Source organism: Alligator mississippiensis, chromosome 12 (assembly GCF_030867095.1).
Source record: "Alligator mississippiensis isolate rAllMis1 chromosome 12, rAllMis1, whole genome shotgun sequence".
Lineage (NCBI taxonomy): Eukaryota > Metazoa > Chordata > Crocodylia > Alligatoridae > Alligator > Alligator mississippiensis.
Genome location: NC_081835.1, coordinates 18,370,284 through 18,396,455, shown reverse-complemented (window position 1 = coordinate 18,396,455; position 26,172 = coordinate 18,370,284). Strand labels below are relative to the sequence as shown.

General features: G+C 52.2%; 1 protein-coding gene across 3 annotated transcripts in view; it reads left to right on the top strand.

The window, feature by feature from the left end:
* PLXNA1 (plexin A1) overlaps positions 1 to 26,172 on the top strand; it is a 239,455-nt gene that overhangs the window by 144,133 nt on the left and 69,150 nt on the right. For all 3 annotated transcript variants that reach the window (XM_059715601.1, XM_014605745.3, XM_059715602.1), the window contains exons 10-11: positions 5,962 to 6,162; positions 25,818 to 25,914. In XM_059715601.1, coding sequence (XP_059571584.1) covers positions 5,962 to 6,162; positions 25,818 to 25,914 — 298 coding nt within the window. The remainder of the gene's footprint in view (positions 1 to 5,961; positions 6,163 to 25,817; positions 25,915 to 26,172) is intronic.

Below are 26,172 nucleotides of genomic sequence, written 5' to 3'. Positions count from 1 at the left end.
CCATACGCCTGCACACAAAAGTTATCTGTGGGCATAGTGGGGGCAGTTCACAGCACCCAGGGGTGACCCAGTGAGCGGTATTACAGAGCAGAGGGTGAGGCTGTGGGGGCATGGCACTCGGCTCCTACATGGCTAAGGCTTCGTGGAACATGCGCTGGTTCTTTTAAGGACCACTGAAAAGCAGCTGTTGTTGTGAGAGGGCAGGTTTGTCTTTAAGTCATGGGCCAGCCTGACGAGGCCCCAAGACCCATCAGCCAGTGCTGATACAAGGCAGGTGTGGCCCATGTCCCCACGCATGGTGTAGGTTGCTGGGAGCCAACCCACAAGCTCCCAAACACACCAGCAAATACATGAAACATTGACTGCACCCACACTTGTGCTCAGGCAGAATTGCTGCCATTGTGGTCATGTCATTAAATGGTTCCCTATCCACTTTGTGCCCGGGGTCCTCAGAATCCACATACCAGCTCTCTGTGAGTATGGGAGAGAATATCCTGGAGGGGCTTAAAGAAGAGGCTAGTGGGTTTGCAGACTATCTCAGGGAAGGGTGTTCTGCCTGCAAGCATCTGTGCCAGTAGCAGACACACCTGGTGTTAGGGCTGGTGTGAGGGCATGAGGAGAATGGGAACCTGGTGGTTACATAGGGATAGGCAGTTTCTCAGGGCCCGGGAGGCAGTGGCAGGGAGTAGCAAATTCCAAGGGGCAAGGAAATGGAAGGGTATGGTGATATGTTGGAAGGGTATGATGCCTGGTTTAAGGGAGGCAACATGTCTCCCCTGGGTTTGTGGATTCCCTCTGGGTAGGGCCTGTGTGCTGCGTGCACCCCTGAATTTCCAGGGATGTACTTAGAGCTACATTCCCATCAGAAGTCCGTATCCAGTCCAAGCTAACAGCTCATGGGAACTAGCGACAACCCAGTGGCTGTGGGGCCTCCTGCATGGAGCCAGAGGAGCCTGGAGCTGGAGTCTACTGCCACACCATGACCATGGCTAAGACAGTCCTTCAGGTGACTCTCACCATGCAGGGAGAATGCTCATTTTAGTCCATAGTGTGTGATGCGTTGCAAAGGAGAGGGGGTGAGGCAGTCAGTGGCATTATCCCCATTTTGCAGAGGGAAAACTGAGGCCCAGAATGAAGCGAGTCAGTGGCAGAGCCTAGAATAGAACCCACCATCTGATTTCATGTCTGCCGCTCTGAGTTGTGTGGAGCTGGTGACCTGTAATTTGTGACCTAGTGCCCCTGTTCCCTCTCTGCCAGTACTTAGATAGATTAATTTTTTTCAGATGAATCATTTGCCAGAAAAAAACCACAGTTTTGTGTTGACCAACATGATCCTAAATTTAGGCTAAATCCAGTGAGTCATTTGGGCAGGAAAAATGAGAGGGAGTGGGGTGGGAATTGAAAAAAGTGACGTGCATTGTCTTAGCATTTTCAAAGCAAATGGGTTGGGGTTTTGTTTAGGGATGATATTTCCAGACCAAGTTTGCTCAAATTTGTTAAAAAGAAATATGGCATAAATCCATTGCTCCCCCTCTCCCACAAACAAAATACTCTGTTTCAGGTTGAATTAACCATTTCGGTCAACCTGCAGCTGTATTTCAGTCTGGTTTGCTGTTTGCTGACAAAGCTGGAAAGGCCTCAGTTTTAGGTCAAGCTGACACCATTTTAGTGTTTTCAGTTTCTCTGTTCAGCTGGGGAAGGGAGAAAAAATCAATGATTTGCCCATCTCTAATCCTGTTGCTGCTCAGGTCTCGCTACGATGAAGCAAAGCCCTGGCATAAACACAACTAAGGGAGCAGAGTCCCTGTTGTCTTACCACTCACCTGGTCATGAATCTTGGCCCTGAGGTTGGGGTGTTGGTGGGGGGAGGCTTTGATTTTTGCATCTGCAGCTCTGGGCCTCCTATGAACTGTCCCTGAAGCCAGAAACCAAGAAACGCATGTCTGAGCATCTGCACTGAAGTAACCATCTTGCCCTGTGATTGATTTATGGGCTCTGCGATCACCTACCAGTTCACTGATGCTGCAGGGAGTGGGGCCGAGTAGGGCAGAGCCTGTTTCTGAGAACGCCAGTTAACCTCCTGATTGACACAGGACATCTTGATTACTGGGCACTGTCTGGCAACAGGTGTTTTCCCATTGCACAGCAAGTGCCAGGTGAGGGACTCTTGCTGGACTTCCCCTGTGGAGAATCCAGCCCAGCAAAGAAACATGGTATGACTTGATCACTCCCAGAGACAAGGCTGGCTCTACCCTGAGCAAAGCTAGTACGTTGCTCCCTTTGCAGAAGGCTTGCTGTGCCTGAGGACTTGACCTGGTTGGTGCATAGAGTGGGGAGAAGGCAGAAGCTGGGCCATGAAGTGACACCATGGGGTGAGGGGAACCAGCCTCCAGCATGTGCCTTTCTGTGGGAGAAGTTGTCGCACTTGGCAAGGCTGAGTCAATGCCCTCACGGTGGCACTTGGAAGGGGTAGGAGATGCACTGGGTATTTTCTAGCTGGGGACCTGGGAATGAGGTTGAGGGGAGGAATGATGGGTGGTGGCTGTTCCCAGCACATCTGAGAGCGTACCGGCAGGGAGCTGGACTTCTTGCATGAGGAAGCTGCATTATTGTGGCTTCAAGGGCCCAGGCAGAGCTGAGACTTTATCAGCTCTCCTGATCCATAGCCAGGCCTCTGCCTGAGAGGGTCCCTGGCCTAGTATGTAACATACATCTGGGCTGGGCTGACTTGCTGAGAGGATTATTACCAAAACTCCAGGTGAGACTAGCACCAACCCTGGGGAGCATGTTCTAGGGTGCAGGGGCCAGGACTCCTGGGTCCTAGCACTGTACAAGCCCCATCCCTTCTCTGTGCCTCATGCATCCCATCTGCAAAACGGAGATGATGGAGCTTGATGGTGACGATGAGGATTGGGGTAGTGATGGGATCCCTGTTGCTTGGACCTTGGAAACCAGCTGGTGGGATATAGTCCTTAAGGCAGGGGCAGGCAATTATTTCAGGCAGAGGGCCGCTTACAAGTTTTGGCAAGCCATCGAGGGCCGCATGACAAGCAGCCAGGGGCAGATAAATACTAATTTTCTTAATTTTGGGGGGGGCCCCGTGGGCCAGATAGAATGGTCTTGTGGGCCACATCTGGCCCCAGGCCGCATTTTGCCCATCCCTGCCCTAAGGGCCCAGGTCTGCAATGAAGACGAACCTCCAGATTATTCAGGTCCATCTCACCTATGGGCAGTTCTCTGCCTGTAGAAGGGCTCTTGTGAGGCGGGGGTTTCTGTAAAGTGCTTTGATGGTGTAGCAGAATGGCACCTCGATCCTGGCTGTTGCTGCCTCTGGTCTCAGCCGTGGTTCCTGGAGTTAGGATCACCACATCAAGCTAGCATCATGCATGGTTGCTGCCAGGTTGCCAGGAGATGCAGCTGCAGGTCCCTGGGTGCAGCATGGTTTCTGTTCTTAGACACATTTGTTTCAAAACATGTTATTCTCTCTTCCTTATTTAAAGCCAGCACTTTTAAGAGTAGCCGCCTCAGGCGCAAGTCCCCAGCTGGGCTCTGCAAGGCTGGCCTGGGGATTGCATCAGGCTATTGTTGCTGAAGCATCATCCTGAGGGACCAGGGAGCTGTTTTTCTGTCCAGGCCCGTTTATTTTTGCTCTCTCCCTGCTCCCCTGTGCTTTGCACACAGGGGTTTGGGGCTCCCCAGAGAGCAGCCCTCAAACTGGATGCTGTGAAAAGTTGAGAGCTTTGCAGTGCTGCAGCCCCAGTGGCTCTTCTTAGAGCTGGCTGACAAGGGGATGCGCAGGCTCAGGTGCTCACTGCTGTTCCCTGAGCTCTTGGCTTGCTCAGCTAAAAACCCAGGGCCAGGCGCAGCTGTAACTCAGCCACGGCGCTACCTTCCCTCCCAGGTCAAAGTTGAGGCCATGTTTGCTGGCCTGTGGCCACTCTGATGGTGCTCCCAGTCCATCACCGTTGCATCAGATCTCTGTGGTTATGTCCTACAAGGCAGAGTGTGTGGGCACTCCACTCCAAACCCAGCTCTCCTCCTGGGTGAGGACTGAGTGGGATTGCAATGTTCAACCTGCTCGGAGAGCCAGATCTGGTTCCATTGCTCATTTTGCAGGACTGCATGCATTAGTAGGGCTGCATGCAGCTTGGGCTTCAGGTGGACAGTAGACATGAGCTCCTGGCAGGGTTTTCCTTCCCTGGGGGACTACGGGGACTGCCGTGTTCCAGCGGAGCAGATGGGCCAGTGCCAGACCCATGAGTTGTATCACCTCTGAGCCCTCACCCCTGCCCAGTGCACTGCTCATTTTAGATTGTTCTTGCTCACCGTCCAGCACCTCAGGGCTCAAGGGCAAGGACTGAGGAAAAGGGAACTCCAGGGCTGGGCTAATAGAGGCTACTGTGGGGTCACAACTAAGGGGTTGTGGTGATGTGCTTGGCTCTGAGGCACATTAGCAGAGCTCTGTGGGCCCCAGTGCTGAAACCAGGGGCTGTCACAGCAGCAAGGTGTCGAGGCAGGGCTCTGGGTGAGAGGACTCTGACTGCCTGCTTGCAAGTACCAAGATCTAGCCACCATTAAATCTCATGTTCTCTGCACTGTAAGCACACAGCCCTTCAGTGAAGAAGGGCTTCTTTTTTGGGAGCCAGACGCTTGGCCCTGAGCTCATTTGTCCTGTGCTAGCTCTAGTTACCCAAGCTGGCACAGGCGGTACCTGTTCTCCAGCTGGGCTGAGCCACTAGAGGCACTGCTGTTCACGCATTAGCAGGCAGGGCACAGGTAAAGCATGCTAGCTTGGCAGATGTTTTGCTCAGAGGCCTTCCCCAAGCTCCTTTCCTCTCCTGCCAGAGCTTGCTCTGCCCTGCAGTGCCTCTTTGGCTTGGGCAGAACAAGCGCCCATAGGTTTGCGGGAGAATGGTGTGTGATAATTTGACAACCCAGTGCTTTGTTAACTTCGGAGGCCTTGTGCAACATGTAATGGAGCTGAGCTCTGGAGCACCAAGCACAGACACTACATTGAGGCTGAAATGGCCTCGTATTATAGAGCATTGCTGGATGATTAGAGCATGTTACTGGCCAGCTCTAAAATCAGCCTGATCTGGTTCTTGCTTGGCAGGCAAGGGCTGGGTTAGGAGTGGGTGTGGGGTTTGGGTAGAGGATGTGCATGCCTGTTCTCCATTGCAAGGCTTCCTGGGAAATCTACCTTTATCACAGAAATGTGTTCTAGAACCTCAGTGTCTAAAAAGTGGCATTGCCAGATCTCAGGCATAGCAAGTGCGCCTTCCAGATGTGAATGGGGTGAGGCAGATGCAGCCACTTCTGTTTGAATCCGCAGCCACTCTGAAATAGTCACTCTGAATGGGAAGCCTTGGAGTGTACAACTTGATGCATGTTGACTCTGAAACCTAGTGATTACATTTAAACATAAGCACATAATGCTGCTGCTGCTAACGTTGCAAGCTGTGCAGCTGAACTGTTCCTCCCACAAGCCGGAACTACTTGCATTTTCAGCCTATGTCCTGCACATTCCTCTCCACCCCCCCCCACCCCGGGCTGAAAAAAACCGAAAAAAAGAGTGAATGGCAGAGTGGAGGGAAACAGATGTAGTGTCTTACTGAGCATGAGCAGGAAAGTGTCTCCACAGTGGTGGAGTGCTGTGGAAACAAGGTGGCTGTGCCCCAGCTCTAGATCCCATGTGCTGTAGAATATGTAGGGCTCTTATCAGGGCTGCCATGAGCTCCTGACAACTGTTGGGCATGGCTGTGGACAGAGGCACCCTCAGGTGTATATGCAGGATTGGGCCTGTCTCATCTCTTTTAGCATCATCCTGGTATGTGTATGCTTTTCTGCGATGGAGCAGAATGCAGCAGTCTGGAGGATGCCGGAGCTTGCCATGAGCAGCATTTCTGGGGTTTGGGGGAATTTTCTGTGCTAATTCTGGATCTTTCATCCCCTATCCCACAGGACTGCCCACAGATCCTGCCCTCCACCCAGATATACATCCCTGTGGGTGTGGTGAAGCCCATCACCCTGACGGCCAAGAACTTGCCCCAGCCGCAATCTGGACAGCGCAACTACGAGTGCATTTTCCACATCCCTGGCAGCACCACCCGTGTCACTGCCCTGCGCTTCAACAGCACCAGCATCCAGTGCCAGAACACCTCGGTGAGTGCAGCCCCCACCTCGCCCCCTGCCCCTGCTGGGACTTCCCTTGTGGTCCAGGGCGTTGGTGAGGAGAAGTGCATTTATGCCTGCAAGGCATCTATGGCGTGACCCCTTTCCTGAGGCACTCATGTCTGGGGGAAGATCTTATGCCCCCCCTGGCAATTCAGAACACGTTTCACTTGCAGGGTGTTTGCTCCCTCCCTAATCTTGGCAGGTTGAAGGTCACCCCAGTGGCCTGGCTTGTTCCCCTGCTGGTTTTGCCTCTCCTCTGCTTTGCAAGCTGAAACTGTCACTTTGAGAAACTCTTTCCCCACCCCCAGACCTCACTGCCCGACTTGCCTGATGCATTCTCACCCCCCTCCCACCCCCGCCTCGCACTGGCCCAGCTGCATGGAGTCAGGTTGTGAGGAAGTGCTCCATCCAGCACCAGCCCACCGCCCACCGCAGCCATTCAGCCAAGCCGACCCCAGGGGACCCTCCCCTGCTTTATGAGCATTTCCAAGGAAATTTGCTTATGAAAGCCAAAGAAAGTTGCCTGGGAGAAAGCCAGCTGGACCGGCGTTTCAGAAACTCTGCTTGCCCCCCCTTCCTCCCCTCGCCGCCTGCGCTTGGTTTCCTTTAACACCAAATGATCCCGCTTTACAAGCGGAATTGAGTTAATTCCCTGTTTATACCCAGCACTGCACACACTCACACATGCACACACATGTCCAGTCATGCTTTCCAGCCCACTCTGTTGAGCCCAGTCAGGCTGTGATGCTGCCCCTCCTTCCTGCCCTATAGCCCCTGTGCCCACTGCCCTGCCAGTGCTCCTTACCCTACAGCCCCCTTGACCAGTTCAATCCTGGACGCCTATCCAGCTCTGCCAGTGCCCTTCACCTCCCTCCCAACTGCCTCTGCTCAGCTCCACCAGTGCCCCTTAGTCTAGAGCCTTTTCCTCCCCTGTTATTTTATCCTTCTCTCCTCTAGCTCTGCTGGTGCCTCTGAGACCCAGTCGCTGCTCTAGTCTATGTCCACGCTGCCTCTGGAGTGAACCCCAGAGTGCCACTGAGAAATTAGCCTTGCCCACTTGCTCTCAAGTCTGCAAGCTAGCCCATGTAGACAGGTTGGGGGAGGGCATGCCTGAGAGGCCTGGAGTGTGCCCCATAGCACAAGGCTCAGGCTCTTCAGCAAGGTAGAGGTGGGGCATGCACTCAGGATGGCTCACCAGAGCCACCTACTGTGGCCACATTGGGGCTTAGGCATGAGTGGGGGAAGAGGGGAGCCAGTTGTTTGGCTGCACTCCTGGGCTTGGTCCACAAGCCATACAGAGAAGCCTCAGCCTCATGTCTCCTCCCCACTGCTCTGCCAGTGCACATTTTATCTTGATCTGGCCCAGCTCCCCCCACCTCTTCCTCCTGATCCACCCTGTGCCTAGGGAGAAGGGTGGCTGTTACAGCCAGGCTGTGTGATCCCCTCAGGAAGCTTGGATACCTGGTACTGCTTGGTGACCTCTGTGGAGAGCGTGAAGCTGTGAACAGAGAGATCTGAAGGATTACTAGGCTGTTGCCCTCTGGGGAACACCACTGCTACAGTTCCTTGGCTGACCCGGTGGGCTCTGCACCAACCTTTCCTCATCTACATTAAAACTGCCCCTCCCTTCCTTCTCTGTGTCTCTGACTTAATCCTTTTAAAATTTGTTTTCCATCACTCATGCCGTGAAAGCTCATTTGCAGCCTGATGTGAGCCATGCTCCCTGCTCTCCTGTCCTTCAGAGGCACAGGTGACATTTAGAAGCTATTGAAGATCTAAATGGTCTTTTTTCCTTCTCTTCCCCTCTGCCCACACAGTCTCATTGAGGTGGGCCTGGGCTGGACCTGGAGGGCATCATTAGGTGTGAGTCTCTTCCTCTCATCTTGGAAGTTAATAGATCTTGGTTTGTTACCCGATGCTCCATCCAGATACACCTGATGCTTTTAAATAGTGGGTATGTCTGCCTGTGTCCTTGCAGTGGGAAGTCCTTAGCTAGTGGGCAGGTGTCACACATGTTCTTACCCGGCTGGTCTTGGACCCAACTCAGCATAAACTATCTGTTATAGAGGGAATTAGAGGCTGGGTCATAGCTCTACTGTAAATATAGCTTCCCCCGAGGGAAAAGCTGTGCTCAGGAGAGAGCTCAGGTGGGGATTTGTATACTGTTGTTAAGTTCGCCGTAAAGCAGAGGCTTCTCTGGGGACACAGTGAGTGTGAACACTCAGGGTATGTCTGCCCTGCAGAATTAACCTGGTTTAGCCAGGCCTGGCTGCGAGCAGCCTTGGTGCAGCCTGCTCTCCACCCCCCTCCAGGTACTTCATTGCTCGTGCTCTGTTCACCCGAGTGTTTGCTACTATGGGTGTGCAACACTTTATACCACAGTAGGCTGCGCTTCATCAGGACATTACCCTAGAGGGTCGTGGGAGAACTCTGTTCTGGGTAAGTGCAGGGAATTGTGGAAAGGCACTGGAAGCCTGTCAGCACTCGATTGAGTTGGCTTACTTGCTCCTTCATCACTAGCCTGAGTGAAGCAATACCTGATCTATAGCCTGCATCCCAGCACAGCCTAAAGCAAGAGGTGCTGTGTGTGGATGGGGGTAAGGGTAGGGGTAGGGGCGACATTTGAGTAAGAGGCCAGCAGTAAGGACAGACCTAATCCCAGCATACATGCTGTGGGCTGAAACTGGAGCACAGCCCATTTGCAGTTATGGAAATAACAATGAAGTCAGCCATGGAGACACATGAGTTCAGGGGGAAGTAGCAAGGGCCAGCTGAGCACATAAGAGGCCAAAAATCATGTTTTCTGGAGTGGGAATGCTCTCTGTAGGGGGACTCGGAGTGTGTATTGAGTTACCAACAGGGTTCTGGGGAGATAGCTCTTCGAATCCCAAACCCTGGCAGTAACTTCTTCCCAATGAGGTTTTCATCATGGGGTGGGCTTCCTGATATTATCCAGGTGACCCTACATCCAGCCCTCCTTGCCTGCTTCTAAAAGCTACCCTTCCACACTCACTAAATACCATGCCCCGAAGCCACAGAGGTGCAGGGTGACCTAAAACCTACATTTCAATCCTTACAGTGAGCCATCAGTCTCGCGCTTGTGCTTCTTATGAGTATGCGGCTATTTCTTTTCAGTAGCTTAGCCAGGCTTCTGGTGTGTGGGGGCTGGGGTGTCCTTCAAGAGAAGCAACTAAAGGAGAAGCTGGAGTAATTGAACTAATTTCCATCAGGGGCTGGTGTGGGATTGCCCCCTACCAGAGCCACCTCAGGTCCCACCTCATCCATCTCCCTCAGCTAAGCACCGTTTTGCTCAGCCTGATCTCTAGGACTCAACGTAGGCGAGTTGTAAATGACTCGAGAAGAACGGAACGAAGAAGGCTGTGATGGATGAGCGCGTGCATGTGCGAGGAGATTACTGCTGCCTCCATCAGATGAGATGGCCCCCAGGATGGAGGGGCCTCAGCTGGACTCTTGTTCTTATATTTTGCGTAGCTCCATTGCTCTGCATCTCCTGTTGCCTTGCAGAAGATTCTTCAGAGGTCAACTGAGCGGTCATTTTCCCAGCAGGAGGCCAATTACGCCAAATACCGGCTCAGCCGTACGAGGGCTGTTACTGCAGCACACGTGGGCCCTAATAACATCCCAATTGCCGGTGTTCGCAGGCCTTGAAATGGGGTCGATTAGGAGGCCGGGGGAGTCTGCGGCTTGCCAGCATGCAGTGCTTTGGAGGAGCCATTTTTCAGTGGCAGGCAAGAGAGAAATGGGGCTTCCTACTTGCTGTAGGACAGTAAGGCTGCACAGAACTGCACCCATCACAAAAGCACTTCCGCAGGGTGCAGGTCCAGTCTCTTGGCTGGGCTGCCCCCCAGGGCAACCTTGATGGTGCTTTGGGGTGGAGGGTTAAGGCTGAGGGGGGAAGAGGCCACTGTCCTCAGGCCTGAGTACAGTCACATCAGCAGTCCTGCTCTGGTGGTCAAGATTAATCAGCTGAGCAAAGTTACATTCACATGTGTGTGTTGGCAAGACTAGGAGCCTCCTGGATCCCCAAAGGCAGCAAATCCCTGCTGCTCTACATGTTACAGAGCCTTTTGGTTTGGGGTCTAAAGAGCAGCAGGCAGCTCTGGGGTGGTTAGAGCTGGTCTGTGTTCATACATGCACCCTGGTGCTCTATTGTCACCAGCCCGGCAGGCTTGCACTCCTCAGGGGTGGGAGGAAGCAAGCCAGGCATCGTTTTCTACCAACCACATGAAAGCAAGAACAGGCCTGTTGGTGTGTTGGCGACCTCCCAGCCAGGGAACTATCACTTGTTCACCCTAGATGATTTATTGATCTCTAACCTTTCCCATTCGAGGAGTGAACCTGCCTCCCCCTCCTCTCCTTCCCTCCTCGTTCTGAGCCCCCGGTCTCCATCCTGCCTCCCTGCCCCTCCTGTCAGGTCTGTTCAGTCCTCCAGGCAGGGACTTTTCCTGGGTTGCAGAGTCTACTCACTTGAGGGCTGATTCTTGAGGATGCTTAGCACTGTTCATCTAACTGATTTTGTGGGAACTGAGGGGACTGGGCTATTCCCCTCTGTTTCCTCTTAAACTTTTCTCTTTGTCTTTAGCTTGCAGTTTGGTTTAGCTCATTCTGAAGCAATTGGGGATGCTGTGTTCTGAAGGACACTATATAAAAATAAATAGCATGGTTGAACAGCAGTGAAAGCGCTGGCTTAATGGGTCTTGAAGGTTGTATCTGATACTCAGCCTGTGGGAAAGGACAGTGACTGGTGTTAAATGCAGCACCTGGGAGTGATGCTTGGGTGACTGAGGGAGCAGGTGGGTTTGGGCGCTGGGGTCAGGAATTACTGACCATTTGTGCCCATTTCCCTCTGTTACATACAGCCTGTGAATGGTGGGGATGTTGGGAGGCTTTGACTTAAACAGATGTGATGGCCCAGCAGGTTAGGGGCCAGGTGTTGTTTCGAACAAAGACTTTTTGCAAAGCTGTCCATTTCTATTGATAGTTTGCATCACAGTAGGACACAGTAAGACCACAGACACAATGAGAGAGATTCCCTGCCTCAAAAAGCAGACAGTCTAAATGGACAAGGAGTGAGATGGACATAGAGATAAAGCTTCTTGGTTGAGGTCACCCAGTGGGGTTGGTAGCTGAGGTCGAGCAGACCCCAGATTCCTGTGCCCCAGTCCAATGCCTGCCTTCTGTAGGCAGCTTTGCCCACCCTCCGTGTAGCTGACATCTCCATAATGAAGGTTGCAAACAGAACTTGAATAACCAATGTGAACATAAGTCTGGCCTGGGTATTATCAGACATCTCTTGAATAAAAAGCACAATGTCTATATGCGTGGTGTAGAGAACTGGTCAAACTTCATTTGCGTCACAGAAGGGTTGATGTCATGATGGTCCAGGAAACATGAAAAACAAGATGTTTGATAGTATTTTTCGTTGGATCATCTTTGGGTCTTTTGGCCTGAGAAAGGGTATGTAGTACCCGAAAGCTTGTCTAACATCCCTCCATACTATAAAGCTGGTTCTGTGAATGGGACTACCAAACACATCTTGCTTCTTTGAGTTGCAGCTCACTTGGATTTTAGAGCTGGAGTTAAAGTTTGAAGTGCATTTCTTTTGCAAACCAGTCTTTCCCCTACTGTTTTCATGACCCACCTGACTTTGTACTAGAAAAAACCTTCTTAGTTGAAAAAAGCTGTCTTTGCTTTCAGCATACATTTGCCTGTTTTAAAGTTTGAAGGCAATTTGCCAAGCTGAGTTTTTTGGGTTTTTTTTTCAGTGTGGGTGCTTAAAATTCACACTTCTTTTGAAATTTTACTCCTATCTCTTTTTTTTTCAGTCCATCTGGCTTGATGATGGCACTTCATACTCTATACGCAATCAAATACCATTAATGCTGACCTGCAGTGGGGAAGCGAGGTTGAACTTGTGTCCTGGGTTGTTTCTATTTCTTTATAATGAATAAAGAAGAAAGGGAATTGGGTTTGTTGTTTAGTTTGCTTGGTTTTAAGTTTCTACTTTTTAATGTTAGAAATTCATGCCTTGTGTTATCTGGAAGACCCTCTTGACTGGTGAACTACTGAAAGGACCACATACATAATCAGAGATAGGAAGTGGGTATTTGATGCCTCTGGTTGTGGAAAGTATGCAAGCAGATGCTTAATTCCCATAACTTCTATGGGAATCTATGCACAAGGTTAAGTGTTTTGCTGAATAAAGGATTCTTTTCTGGATTAGGTTCTGAATCGGGAAGAGATTTATAGTTCAGGCTGCTTAAAACTCTTTGTGTTGTGTTTGGTTTGTTAATACTGATCTAACTCCAATGGCTAGTTAGCATTTTGAAGAAAGGTCATCTTTGTTTAAACATTCAGCATTCCCTTTGTAAAGGTTTTAATGTTGAGCATGCACATCCTCTGAGACACCCAACAGGTCCTCCAGCAAAATCAAGGGATACCAGGAGGCACATTCCTGCTAGCTCTAAAGTAAAAAAGCAAGCAGAAAAGAACTTTAATGCCTCCCCACTCAAAAAACCAGCGCCCCTTGAGCTTTCCTTTATCTGTCATAAAGAAGTAAAAAAGCATAAGTTCAATTTAAAAAAAAAAAATCCTTTCCAAGTCAACTTTAAATCTAGTTAACCAGTTTCTTAAAATCTTTTTAAAACACTTATACAAGACCTTGCCTTATTATTGAGTATCAAGATGCATTCCAACTCACAAATCCAATCTCTGTTGCAGTTAAAAACTCCTTAGCATTCAACGGCATGGAGATGAACGTTAGCTTCAATCTTGCAGATGCTTGCTTGCACACATGAATAAAGTTACTCCTGTAGGCAAGTGTTTGCAGGCTTAGTGCCATAGTTTGAAATGGAAGGCAGATAAATATTCACATATCCTCACGGTTCATACAGACTCTCAAATAAATGAATGAAGGTAAACCACTGCATTTCACATTCCAAGACCCCCCCCCCCCCTTTCATTCTGCCAGCTGATACCTTGCCTACCCTCCCTATAACACAGCCATTGTTCTGGTTGCTGCATAAGATAAACAGCGTTATTCATGAAAAATAACATCGTCTTCCATCATTTATGGCAATGCTAGTAACACGAGGAGGGGCTTTTTATAAAAATATATGCTGCCAGATTTCTCTCTGATGCAGTTAAAAAGGCCTTAAGGAACTACCCCAAGCATGGATTTGGCCCCAACTTTTGCTCTTTAAAATGTTTCCTGAAAGGGTATAATGTCAGGGGTTATAACCCATGAAACATTCTTTGCCTTTAAGTTTAAAAATAGAAATGAACTTCTGATCTGCTCATATTTCCTCTTTTATTTGGGTTGGTCATCTCGGTGCTTTAAATTAAACACAACTCTGAAACTATTTCTCATTGCCTTGCACAAAAGCAGCACTGGGTGATGAGCAGCTGTGTCAACTCAGGAGAGTCCTTTCGGGCTGATCTCTTCAGTCCTCCTGTCATTCGCAACCAGTTACTCGTCCTTCTTCTGCAATTTGCCTCTGGCTTCCAGCCATCATCTCTTTGAATTTTGCTCCTTCCTACCCTGGTACCTATTGGGTGGGAAGGCATCCGCTGATGTGACTGCCTCTTTGGAAAATGAAAGGCAAGTCCTCTCCATTCTTCTCGGTAACCTGACAGTAACATGGCCTGTGACCTCTCATCACCCAGAGCAACGGAGGCAGTCAGACAACTGAACACCAAATGGTTATTGGGATGGTTTGTCAAGGATCCTATTCCCATTTCACGCAGTTAGATGAGAGCCAGAGTTTGAGCCCCTTTTTGTGTGGAGATTAGTCTGCATTGTTCCTGTGCATTGTATGAACACTACTCTTTGGAGGAGTGCAAAGTGCTGGAATAACTAAGCTTACAACAGTGGCATTGTCCCCACATGTGGCTGGGGAAAGTGAGGCACAGAAAGGTTACGGGACTTGCTCAGGGTTGCACAGAAAGCCACTAGTAGAACTGGGAGTGGAAGCCAAGAGCCCTGACTGGCCATTGAGGATAACACCTTATCCTCTGCTGAGAGAGATGCCAGGCTGCCTATGGCAACATGGTAGTGCATGCCCATGCTCGGCAGGGTGGGAGGCTGTGGGGCTGGGAGGCTCAGCTGACTAGTGAGGTGTCGTGTTGCCATTAATGTGTTTGGCAAATGTGTGGCTTGTGGGGTTTCTTTGTATTTAACCTTGATGTGGTCCAGGCTTTGACCGCACCAGAGCCCAAGGGTTTCGGGATCTCAGCTTGCTGTATCCTGGGCTCCTTTCCAGAAGCTCGGGACATGTTGGCCTTTTGGAGCTGCGTGACTCGGAAGGGAAGGAACATGAATGCAAAGAGAGAATAATGGCAGGAAAAGAGAAGAGATATAAAATCAAAGCCGAAGCCATCCTGTCAGGTTGTGCTATGTGTGTGAGCGCTGGTATTTTAGTGGGCCTGGAGTATATTTATAGGGGAACATAAATCATACACACATGCCCTATTATGAGTGCTGCACACCTACAGTATATGTATCTCTAATTAACCAGCCGCGGAGAGGGAAATGGGATTGGATCCTGCAACCCCAGAAACGTTCTTGGAGAAAGCAGCGCGCTCTCTCTCCTCACGGCGCCTACATTTATCTTTCCTGCAGCAGTGTTTAAAGTGAAAAGGGAGTATCAGGAGAGTTTGATAGGATCCAATTAAATTCCAGCAGATAAAATAATGATGAATTGCAGTTGAGCTCCAGCGAGACGCGATGTACATTACTGCCATCCCCGTAGCACGGGGAAGGAGTTGAGGTCATCAACTACAGAAAAAATAGGACACAGCTGCAACTGAACCGTTCCTACAGAAATGCAATCAAGGGGCGCGCGCCTGTAGATGGGGGTGTGGGAGAGGGAAGTTGGGATGCAGACAGATGCTCCAAGCCTATGCAACCCACGGTGCTCGCACCCGACAGCCATCACCCTTCTTCCAGTTGCTACTCTGGGCTGCAGCCTTATCACATGCCTGGGAGAATCCAGTGTAGGGGCTTGCTTTTCCTAGACAGCCATCTGGGAGGACGGTGTTTTTGGCTTGTTGGGTTGGGAGCAAATGGAATTTGGAGCAACTGGAGCAGGCTTGGTGATGTTCTTGTGCTTGCAGGGCCTCAAAGCCACTGATGGATGTGCCTGTCTCTGGGAAGCTGAATTTTGGGGTCTCTCTGTAAAGGGCCTGCTTTTCCACAAGACTCTTCCTACCAAACCTTTGTGCCCAGAGACCCTTGATACTGCTTGCCTTGATGCTTATTAGTACCAGTCCAGCATCTGCTGAAGTGGGCCGTGCAGGACAGACAGGGCACCGGTTTGGTAATTGAGAGTGCAGTGACTGCTGTCCTGAGCTGGTTTCTTGCAGTGGAGTGAAAGGTGAAAAGCACATAGCTCTGTCCTGGACCATGAAATTTCCTGAAAGGAATGATTAGGGTTGTACAAGGGGACAGAGCTAGAAGCAAGATAGGGGAGAGAGACTCTGTCCAGAGGCAGGGTGAGAGCAATCAGTGCTTGAATCCCTTCTCTTGGGAAGGAAACTGTCCGGCTTGGCTGGAGTGCCCTGCCTTGGTGTATCCCCAGGCGCTCCTTTGAGTTACCCTGTGCAGGATCTTTGTTACAAGAGTCACAAGAGTCTGAAGTACACAGTTTAAGTACCTGGGTGCCAGGAACTCCTGACAGGGCTGTGTGCTCCTTCCCTTCTCTGTGCCTTGCCTCTCCCAGTGGAGATCCTACTGACCTGCTTCCCAGGGCTGTGGCAAAAACTGGGTTAAAGCTGGCAGAGCACTTTGAAGACACAAAGCACTGAGTATGTCCTGCTGAGTGTTATTACTCTGCTTCTAACCAGGCTGCTGGAGGCAGGAGAGGTTGTCAGTGCATTTTGATTGGTATTCTCCGAGTCCTGGATCCTAGGGTGAGGCTCTGAAAACAGCGCGAGGAGCACTCCCTCCCTCCCTTTCATCTGTGGCCACCATTTTTGCTCCCAGATAGCAATTTTCCCTTCCAGCAACTTGTCCACTTTGCTGATGCTTTTCTGCTGCATGCTTTCCCCCAAAGCACTGTGGGATTAAATGAAGGGTCCCTAGGCTTTTTCAGAGGGTAAAGCCACACTGATTAAGTATGTCCCCTCCCATTCACCACTGCCCAGCCCCTGCCTTCCCCATCCATTCCCCATCACAGAAAGCCTGGCTGACAACTCCAGCAATGATGAGGGGATTTATTCCAAGCAAAGTGTTTAATGGATGTTCTGTGTCTTTTAATACAATTTATTAGTGGGCAAGCCAAGAGGAGCCAACACCATGTGACCACCCTCGGGTTGGGTGCCTCTGGATGTCAGGACTCATAATAAGTCATTGTGCAATATAGCGTGTTCCCCAGCGTTAGTTATTCATTGGTTTGTTAGAGGGAAGGCATGTTTAGGATGAACTGGAGGCAGCTTGGCATGGTGGCCTGGGCGTGGGACTGGGAACCAGGAGCACTCAAGTCCTTTTCACAGAAGTGGTGGTGATCTGGGCAAATCATTTCAGCTGTCTAACCTCAGTTCCCTCAGGCAGGTGATAAATTGGATTTACCTGTAAGCTGAGGTGGGGTTGAGAGGAGGTTATGACTTATGAGAGTTAATGGGGCTTTGCAAAGTTTCAGAAAGGGTAAAGATGTAGTGGATGTGAGCATGACAGTTATCAAACAGCCTCTCGGCATTGGAATATGGGTACGATTGGGGATTCCAGGATATGCTCAGGCCCCACTTGCCTTGCCTTTGCGAACAGGAAATACATTTTTAAAACCCCCCACTGGAAATGGGCCACCTCTGTGTTCACCTGCCAAGTCCTGCAGGCAGGAGCCTGTTTCCCTCCCAGTCAGAGCACGGAGTGTGGCCGCTTTCTTGCTCTGCGTCGGGGCTCAGTGATGCCATCGACTTTTGCGAGGAGACAGCATGGAGCCCAGCACATGGGTGCTGAGGGACGGAAAGCTATTCGGCTCCCCTCCTAGGCTGCACTCAGTTGTGTGTTTGAAACCGGCCCAAGTTTTCTCTGGAGGATCTGCCGTCTGAGTCAGATAGGCTGCTCATGCTTTCTCTTCAGCGTGTTTCCATCCGCCCTCTGACAGACTCAAACCACTGAGTCTAGTTGCTCAGGACCCCAGTCATTCTCTTCTGCCATTTCATCTCAGTTCATGCACACCTGGGTACAGCAGTCCCTGCTCAAAACCTGTTTTGTTGCACCCTTCCTGTGCACAAATGTGTATAACGGTGCAAGACAGTGGTGTCTGGGGCCTCTGTCCTGTCTAGAGACCTCCTCTTGTACTGGTCACCATAGCCTCTCAGCTTCCATTCAGATCTGTCCTCAGAGCTCTGCTGACCCTGTCCGAGCCTGGGGCACAACATGGAAATAACCTGGCAAAGTGATAAAAAGGACAAACCCTGGAAGGAGCAAGAGGGGTTTTTCCAACTTTGAAGAAGGTTAAACCATTGAGGGGTGTAGAAAGGAAAATGGGTGTGTGAGCAGGAGATGGATTTTGGCGGAGTCTGTGCAATACAAGGAGGTGGTGTCAGATCCCTGGCTCTGGAGTAGGTTTTGTTGGCTGCCTTTTCCACCCCGTTTTCTCCTATACACCCACCTTCCTTTGTGCTCCCTGACCCTGGGTTTTGGGACATGGGGTTGACTCCCTTCCTTTACATCAGCCCAATGTGGAGGAGAAACTCAGGGTGGTTCTGGAAAGCCAGGCTTGGCCTAGTTGTGGAGAGTTGCAGAGAAGCCAAGTTGGCTTGGGGGTAGTGGAGCGCGAAGCCGCCAGCCCTTGTTTTCACTGGGGACTCCCTGGAGTTGGTGACAGATAGCCGAGCATGTTGCAGACAACAGGGATGAATCACTTCTGGCCTTCCACAATCCCCTTCCCCTTTCCCTGCAGCAGAGGCTGCTGGGCTTGCCAGTCAAGTGACCATCAAGATAAGCAGCTGGGACTGCCAGCTCTTATCTTCTCTCTGGCCTCAAAAGCCAACGTCCATGGCTGAATGAAGCAGTATGTGTTCCCCGCTGCATGCTGCTGGCTGCCATGGCTGTGGGGAAGGCCAGACTGACTGCCGTCAGTGGAGGGTAGTAGGGGACCCACTAGCAGCAAGCAGAGCAAGCGTGTTTCAAGATGCAAGACTGGTCGTATTTCAAGATGCAAGATAAGAGCTGGCAGTCCCAGCCGCTTGTTTTGATATGAAAACAAGGGCTGGTGGCTTCGTGCTCCACTGCCCCCAAGCCAGCTTGGCTTCTCTGCAGCTCTCCACAACTGGTCCGCACCATACTGGTGAACAAGTTAAGAGGCTGTGACTTGGATGACTGCACAGTCTGGTGGGTGGAGAGTTGGCTAGAGGGTCGTACCCAGAGAGTTGTAGTGGATGGGTCGGTATCGACCTGGAAGGGTGTGGGCAGTGGGGTCCCGCAGGGCTCGGTCCTTGGACCGATACTCTTCAATGTCTTCGTCAGTGACTTGGACAAGGGAGTGAAGTGTACTCTGTCCAAGTTTGTGGATGACACAAAACTGTGGGGAGAAGTGGACACACCAGAGGGCAGGGAACAACTACAAGGAGACCTGGACAGGTTCGACATATGGGCAGAAAACAACAGAATGCAATTCAACACAGAGAAATGCAAAGTGCTGCACCTAGGGAGGAAAAATGTCCAGCACACCTACTGCCTAGGGAATGACCTGCTGGGTGGCACGGAAGCGGAAAGGGATCTTGGAGTCCTAGTGGTCAGTGTGACGAAGTCATCAGAAAAGCTAATGGCACTTTATCATGCATCAGCAGATGCATGACAAACAGAACCAAGGAGGTGATAATTCCCCTCTATCGGGCGCTGGTCAGACCGCAGTTGGAGTACTGCGTGCAATTTTGGGCGTTGCACTTCAAGAGGGATGTGGATACCCTGGAGAGGGTCCAGAGAAGGGCCACTCGTATGGTTAAGGGCTTGCAGGCCAAGCCCTATGAGGAGAGACTGGGGCACCTGGACCTTTTCAGCCTCCGCAAGAGAAGGTCGAGAGGTGACCTTGTGGCTGCCTATAAGTTCATCACGGGGGCACAGAAGGGAATTGGTGAGGCTCTACTCACCAAGGCACCCCCGGGGGTTACAAGAAATAATGGCCATAAGCTATCAGAGAGCAGATTTAGACTAGACATTAGGAAGAACTTCACAGTTGGAGTGGCCAAGGTCTGGAACGGGCTCCCAAGGGAGGTGGTGCTCTCCCCTACCCTGGGGGTCTTCAAGATGAGGTTAGATAGGCATCTAGCTGGGGTCATCTAAACCCAGCACTCTTTCCTGCCTATGCAGGGGGTCGGACTCGATGATCTATTGAGGTCCCTTCTGACCCTAACATCTGTGAATCTATGATCGGCTCAGAAAATGGGCATCTCCCAGTTTCCTCGAGGAGCTCAGTGCTAGAAGGAGAGCCTGAGGAACCCAGTGCTCTGCTAAGCAGTTTCTAGATTTAGGACCCGAGATCGCTTAGAGCAGTGTTTCTCAATCTGTGGGTCGCGACCCAAAAGTGGGTGGCAAGAATATTTGAAAGTTTTGCAAACAATCACAGAAAAATGTGGGGAAGTGTGGGTTTCCCCTTGCAGGCTGGCAGCGTTCCAAGAGCCTGCTGGGGGCTGGGGGAGTGGGCTGCAGGGGGTGCCACATACACATAGACACAGCTCCTGCAGCTCCCCACAAGTAAGTCTATGGGGGGTTGCATAGACAATGTGTCAGGGAGGCCTGGGAGGGGGCACATGCCCCACCCCTGCTTTGTGCTGGCACCAGGCAGCAATGGGCAGGAGCTGCCTCTGGGGCCTGGCGGGTGGGTCCCAGCGTGGGAGGGTGGAGCAGAGCAGTGAGACTAGCTGCTGGAAACTGAGCTATGGTGGCATGGTAGAGCTGTGGCTTAGCTCGCAAGCAGCCTGTGGTGGGAGGAGGTAAGGGCAGCGTGGGCTTATCATACTGCTGGTGCGGGGTTCATGGTGGTGGCAGCAGCAGCAACTAGTCGTGCTGTCCCATTCCACCCTCCCGCTCTGGGACCCACCTGCTGGGCTATTGAGGCGGATCCTGTTCAAGCTGGTCCGGCCAGACTGCAGCCCTGTGCCCGCACAAATCTGGGGGGATACATGCCCCCCCATAGCTTACACACCTAGCCCCAGCCCTACACACTGGGGGGTTGTAGCTTGGGGGCGGAGGGCAGTGGGCTGGGAGTGAGGGGCACCAGCAGAGCTTGAGGGTGGGGAGCTATGGCTTGGGAGTGAGGGTCACTGACAGGTCTGGGGGTCGTGGCTTGGGAGTGGGGCACTGGCAGGGCCGGGGAGCTGTGGGTCAGGACTGGCCATTGAAGTTTACAAATGCGTCCTTGTACAAAAAAGGTTGAGAGTCACTCGCTTAGAGAACTGTGCAAGGAGCTGTGGATTGAATCTCCTGACCCTGGATTTGAGGCTGGGCCTGGACCCATAGGTGAGAAGCTGCCAATATCAGGTCTTTGAACTGCATCAGTGCTGTAGGATGTATCCTGTGCTTTGCACTGGATGAATCTTTGGGATGAGACCTCAATATCTCCAAAGCTGGTGCATGAAAGGTTAGCTGAGGTCCAAGAGACATTAATGCTTCCATGGCAATTCCCTAAAGGCACCTATACACATGCAGTGAGGGTGCTCCAACACACTGTGATTACAGCACATTGGAGCAAACTCAGTTAATCGAGTCTACTGGAGCGTGGTACTGTAGTCCAGCAGACTCCAGTGTCATGTGTATCAGCATCTCCATGCTGAAAAATGGTGGCGGGGGTACTTTAACTAAACCTAAAGTGCCCAAACTGCCATTTTTAAGTGCAGGAATGCTGATGCACATGATGCTGTCAGAGCCGCTCTACTTAAAGCATCCCCCCTCCGCTCCCAGAGTACATGTATAAGTGCCCTAAGAGCCTAGTCAAAATGCTGTGCTTCATGCAAGTTAGGTGCTTCTTTCCATGCCAGAAACAGCTGCATTTTCATAGCGTTGCCTGGTGCTGGGGTGGGAGGGAGGAATCTGTGGTGGAGATCACAAGTGGATGTGGTGCAAATGAGGTCTGAAATCTGAATCTCAACATCTCCTGCTGGTTTGAAGAACTGAGTTAAAGCCAACACTGCAGACCTGGAGGACTTGGCATGCTTGCAGCTGGGGTATGAGCTGCATGGCTTTAACTCATCTCAGTCAAGGAAACAGAATATAACTTGGAAACTTGGGGGCCCAGGCAGAACTGTTACTGCCAGGCATGGTCAGAAGGGTAGGTGGGGGGAGGCACATTATTTCTCTATGATGCTTTCATTGTGTGGGGCTTGTTCCTTCTCTCCCCAGCTAAATGGTGTCCCATCTCCAAGGCTGGTGCATGAAGGGTTAATTATCCCCCCCCCCCTTAGCCCCCCTTCCACTCCCCCCTGCAGAAAGAGCTCATTTCCAAAAGCAGCCGGGGCAGGGAGATGCAAATAAGTGTTTCGGACAGCTGCAGGCTGGATGCTTTCCCGAGATGCCAGGGCCCCAAATGAGACATGTCAGAGTACAAATTGAAAATGCCAATTTCACTTACGCGGCCATGCTGCTCGTCACAGCTAAATTCTGCTCCACGGCTCCTCCCCCCCACTCCCACTTTGGAGCCTGCCAAGTCTGGGACTCCACCTGCTTGTGAGGCACTCGCCGCTCCCCAGGCGCCTTGGTGCAAGGGCTCCCTCAGCCTCTGCCCTCGTGCAGGGATGGAGAGAAGGAGGTTGGAAGCTCACACCTGCTGAGTTAAGACTTTCCAGTCCTTTTCTGTCCCTGTCATCGTGGGGCCCATATCCACAGTCCCTGGAGCTCAGGGAAGGTCTTTCCGTGAATATGATACACCATGGAGGATGGGGTAGGGTGGGAGCCTTCCCAGGACCACTGATGGCTCCGTGGGCCCTGGGCTGGGTGGCACCAGACTTCAGTTCAGCCTTGGTGGTAGCAGTGATGCTCCATTGAAGAGGCAGGCTCTAAATCAGAGCTTTCTGCCACTTGAGGTCATCGGTGGTCTGACAGCAGTTTCAGCTGGATGGACCAGCCCACATCACATCCAGTCATAAGCTGCTGTTCCCTGCTGAACAGCTGCTGGCTTCTGCCTCAGAAGTGGTGGCATTTTACTTCTGGGGACAGTGACAGCTGGATCTGGCTGTGCAGTCCTGTCAGACTTGCATTGCAGGGACAGAACTGAGGGTAGAATTCAGCCCATCCTTAGCAGATGGCTTGTGGGGATCTTTGGGGACCAGGGGCAAGTGTAAGGGTGTGAATGCATGTGTGTGTTTTTTTTTGGGTCATCTCGTATCTGTTCTTCGGTGCCCACTAGCTGGTGGGCTTTTTGATTCCCTTCAGCTTCTGGATTGCAACCTGTGAGGCTGTCCAGGTGTTGGAGAGCCAAGGCTGCTGGGACCCCAAACACACTGCATTTGCTGCTGCTTTGACTTTGACTTGTCTCCTGGGTCACTGCTTTGTGTCCTCTGAACTAGGCTGTCACTGCCAGTGGGGAGCTGCCCCTCCGGCTCTTAGAGCCACCTGGCAGTAGGACTGGAAGTGACTGGTGCCAGGAAGCAGGGCTGGGAGGATGGTGGGTTTTTGGCTCAGAGCCCTAAGGACAGAGTATCCTTGCCCTGGGCAGCCATGTGGGAAGGCGTGGGGTGGGCAGAGGGGCAGCAGGGTTTTCTTGCATTGAGGTCTTTGGTGAGGGGCTGGGGTGCCCTCTTAGGGCCAGTCCCTGCCAGGGTGTTGGTGGAGATTTTCACCCCCTCATTTGGGTTAAAGGTGAGATTCCCCAGTAGCTGTAGTGCACAAGGCAGAGGAAGGAGGAAGCTGACTAGGCAGAGGAGGAGATCTTCCCTTTTTCTGTCCATATCTGCAGAGGAGAGGGGCAAGGGCAGATGCAAGCTCAGTCTCTGGCCATGGAGAGGAGGCGGTCCGGCCTGCCCACAAGGCACAGCTGGTGAGTGTAGGGCAGGGGGCATTTGATTTTTCACTGATGAGGGAGCAAGCTCCAGGTACCAGCACTGCAGTCATCCCCATCTGGGCTGGGCTGGGCTGCAGTTCCCAAGCTAACAGTCAGGCCTTCCCCGCCGCAGGCCTCATCCCAGTAACAACTGCCCCTCCCAGCCTCTGTGCTCCTCCTGCCCTGCATCCTGCCCTGGAAAAACAAAGGTATTCCCTGTTCCTGGCCAGCAGGGAATTTGCCGTGCAGGCCTCGCCATCCCAGGCCTCACTCTTCAGGGGCAGTGTGTTCCTTTCCGTGCCCCAATCCCTTTGACTATTGCTTGGTGCTGATGCAGTCACTTATGCATCGCATGTTTCTTTGATACCTTGCACTCTGTGTCCCCGTGTATCAGCTGGTGTGTTCAGTACTATTGCAGGGCAGCCACCTCTGGCAGGGAGCAAGAGCCGAGGGGCACAGGACCCACTGTGCTCGGGAGCCCAGTAGGGGTGTGCGACTGTGCCTGAGAATGACCAGGTTAGCGCTTCCCTTCCCCGTGCACCTACGTATAGCTTCGCCTGGTGTCACCCAGTCTGATGCCCCCTCTGGACTAGCCCTGCCCTGCTGCTCTCCAGTGCAGGTGCTCCGGGGCACCTAGCTCTCAGGGGCAGGCTGTGGATGTGCCTGCCCCGTCTGCTGGGATCCAGGAGCTGCGCTTGTGCCCCAGTTGCCTACGCCATGCAGCTTGCCCACTGCTGCCCCACACACTTTGGGCATTTTTGCACAGCACGAGCTGGCTTAAAACCAGCTCCCCCGTGGTTAGGGCAGTTCCTGGAGTAGCATGATTGTGTAATTGTGGCTAATTGCCCGTGCTGAAAAGGGGCTAATGGGGCTAACAGTGCTACCCTGCTTCTGGTATCCATGCCAGTATTGTGCCCAGCTTCTGTAGCCTAGAGGCCCAGATCCATGGGCAGGATCCTAGTGGCTGGAACACATGGTGGTTACGTAGGACTTGTGGCTTATGTCACTGCATGAACAGTTCACCTTCCCTGAGCCTCATTTTCCCCATCTGGGGGTGCAGGGAGATCCCGGATGATTTGGTGCAGTTTAGAAAAGGGATGCAGAGGGGATGGAGAGCTGGTTTATTCTGCTGTGTGCCTGGTGCTTAGGCCAGTGGCACCTGCTCCCCACCTTCACCCACAGTGGGGTCTGTCTGCTCCCACCTCAGGGCTGCAAGGACAGTGCGACACTTGTGTCTCTTCTGAGCCAGCTGCAGAGCTGGTGCTGAAGCAGGGTGTGGATCAGGCAAGAGCTGCTTTCTATATGAGGAGGGGTCTGGGGTGGGTGGGTGGTGACACTGTCATTTGCCTTGCTGTCTCCATCTTTGCAGCCAGCCCATGGGACTGGGGAGAGCAAGAAGTGGTGTGGCTCCGGGGTGGGGCCTGAACCCGCCCTAGGCCATGCTGCAGCGTCCGCAGCTCCCTAACCAACTCCAGCAACCCATGAATCATTCATTTAATCTCTCCTGACACGCCTGTCATTTTCTCCGGAGAGGAGCGGAGAATCTCTCGCCGAAGGAGGTCATTAGCTGTCAGGGAAGGTTCCGACTGCCTTCCTGTCTCTGTATCGATTAAGCCTCCGCCTGCGTGCCGGGGCTGTGTGGGGAATATTGATGGGGCTGCCAGGACTTGGCTCAGGTTAGAAGCCATGGAGGTGCTTTGGGCAGGGGGGAGGCACGGCACGGCACGGCGGGGCGGGGTGGGAGGGATACACTCGTTGCTGGAGTTCTGTTTCTCTGGCTCCTTTCATCGGAGCTTGTCTCGAGTGCCTCGGCTCTGCGATCCAGGCGAGGGGGTGAGGAATGTAGGATCTAGCCCTGTTCGTTCTCAAGGGGGGAAGGAAGAGAGCTCCAGCTTCTGCCAAGGCCCAGGCAGCACAACTGTTACACTTAGACAGCCTGCCAGGGGGATTCACATCTTCCCCAGCCACAGCCTGGGCCTGCTGCATTGTGATGTCTGAAAGGTAATTAATCTCAGCAGTTTTCCCTTGGGTCATTTCTGGAATGGCCCTGTCTCTGGCCTGTGGGGGCCAGTCTGGCCAGCATTTCCTGATGGGTTTGTTTCATGAGCTGGTGGGAACGTTCAAGCCACAGGACATGGCGTCCACATGTGCGGTGTCTCTGGGCATTGCAGCTCTGGGCTGGGCTTGGTGTCTGGGGGATGCTGGGAGTCAGGAGTGAGGCCGAGGTGCTGTTACAGCTGGGAGGGTCTGGGGGCAACAGCAGGTTTGGAGTAAATGGCTCCGGCAGGGGTGAGAGAGCCCCAAGACTGGAATAACAGTAGGTGCCAGGAAGGAGGGTAGGGGACACTGGCAGAGGTGTGGGATGGTCTGGGCTAGAATAGCAGCCAGGACTGGCACAGCTGTGCGGGGGGATCAGAGCTGGAAAGCAGCAGCTACCTGTGGTCTAGGTTGGAGTGCTCTGGCACAGCCTGTAACCGTGTTGCACTGCTCTGTTTGCCTCCCTTTGCGCCCAACTGGGAAGTTTTCTGAGCAGCGTTCTTGTGTGGCCTTGGCTTCGTGCCTCGCCTCATCCATCACGGGAGGTGTCTGGCCCAGCCCTCCTCTCGCTGACTAACGGGTTCTGCTCTCCCGTGTCTCCCCTTGCAGTATTTCTATGAAGGGAATGACATCAGCGACCTGCCCGTGAACCTGTCCGTGGTATGGAACGGAAACTTCGTCATAGACAACCCCCAGAACATCCAGGGTAAGTGGGACTGCAACGTGGCCAACAGCCCCACAGTGAAAGGACTCTGTGGTCCACACCCCAAGCCTCAGAGCCACCTGGGTCCTTACATCTCCATGCAGGAGACAATTTCCAAACCCATCTTCTGAAGGCCAGTCCCCCTCCACTTGCACCCATCCACCCACCTGAGCAGTTGCGATTCCAGATTGACATCAGCTCCCAGCCATTTGGTCTGTCATGTGAAATGGGTCAGTGGGCCTCAGTCCAGTTCCTTGTGGA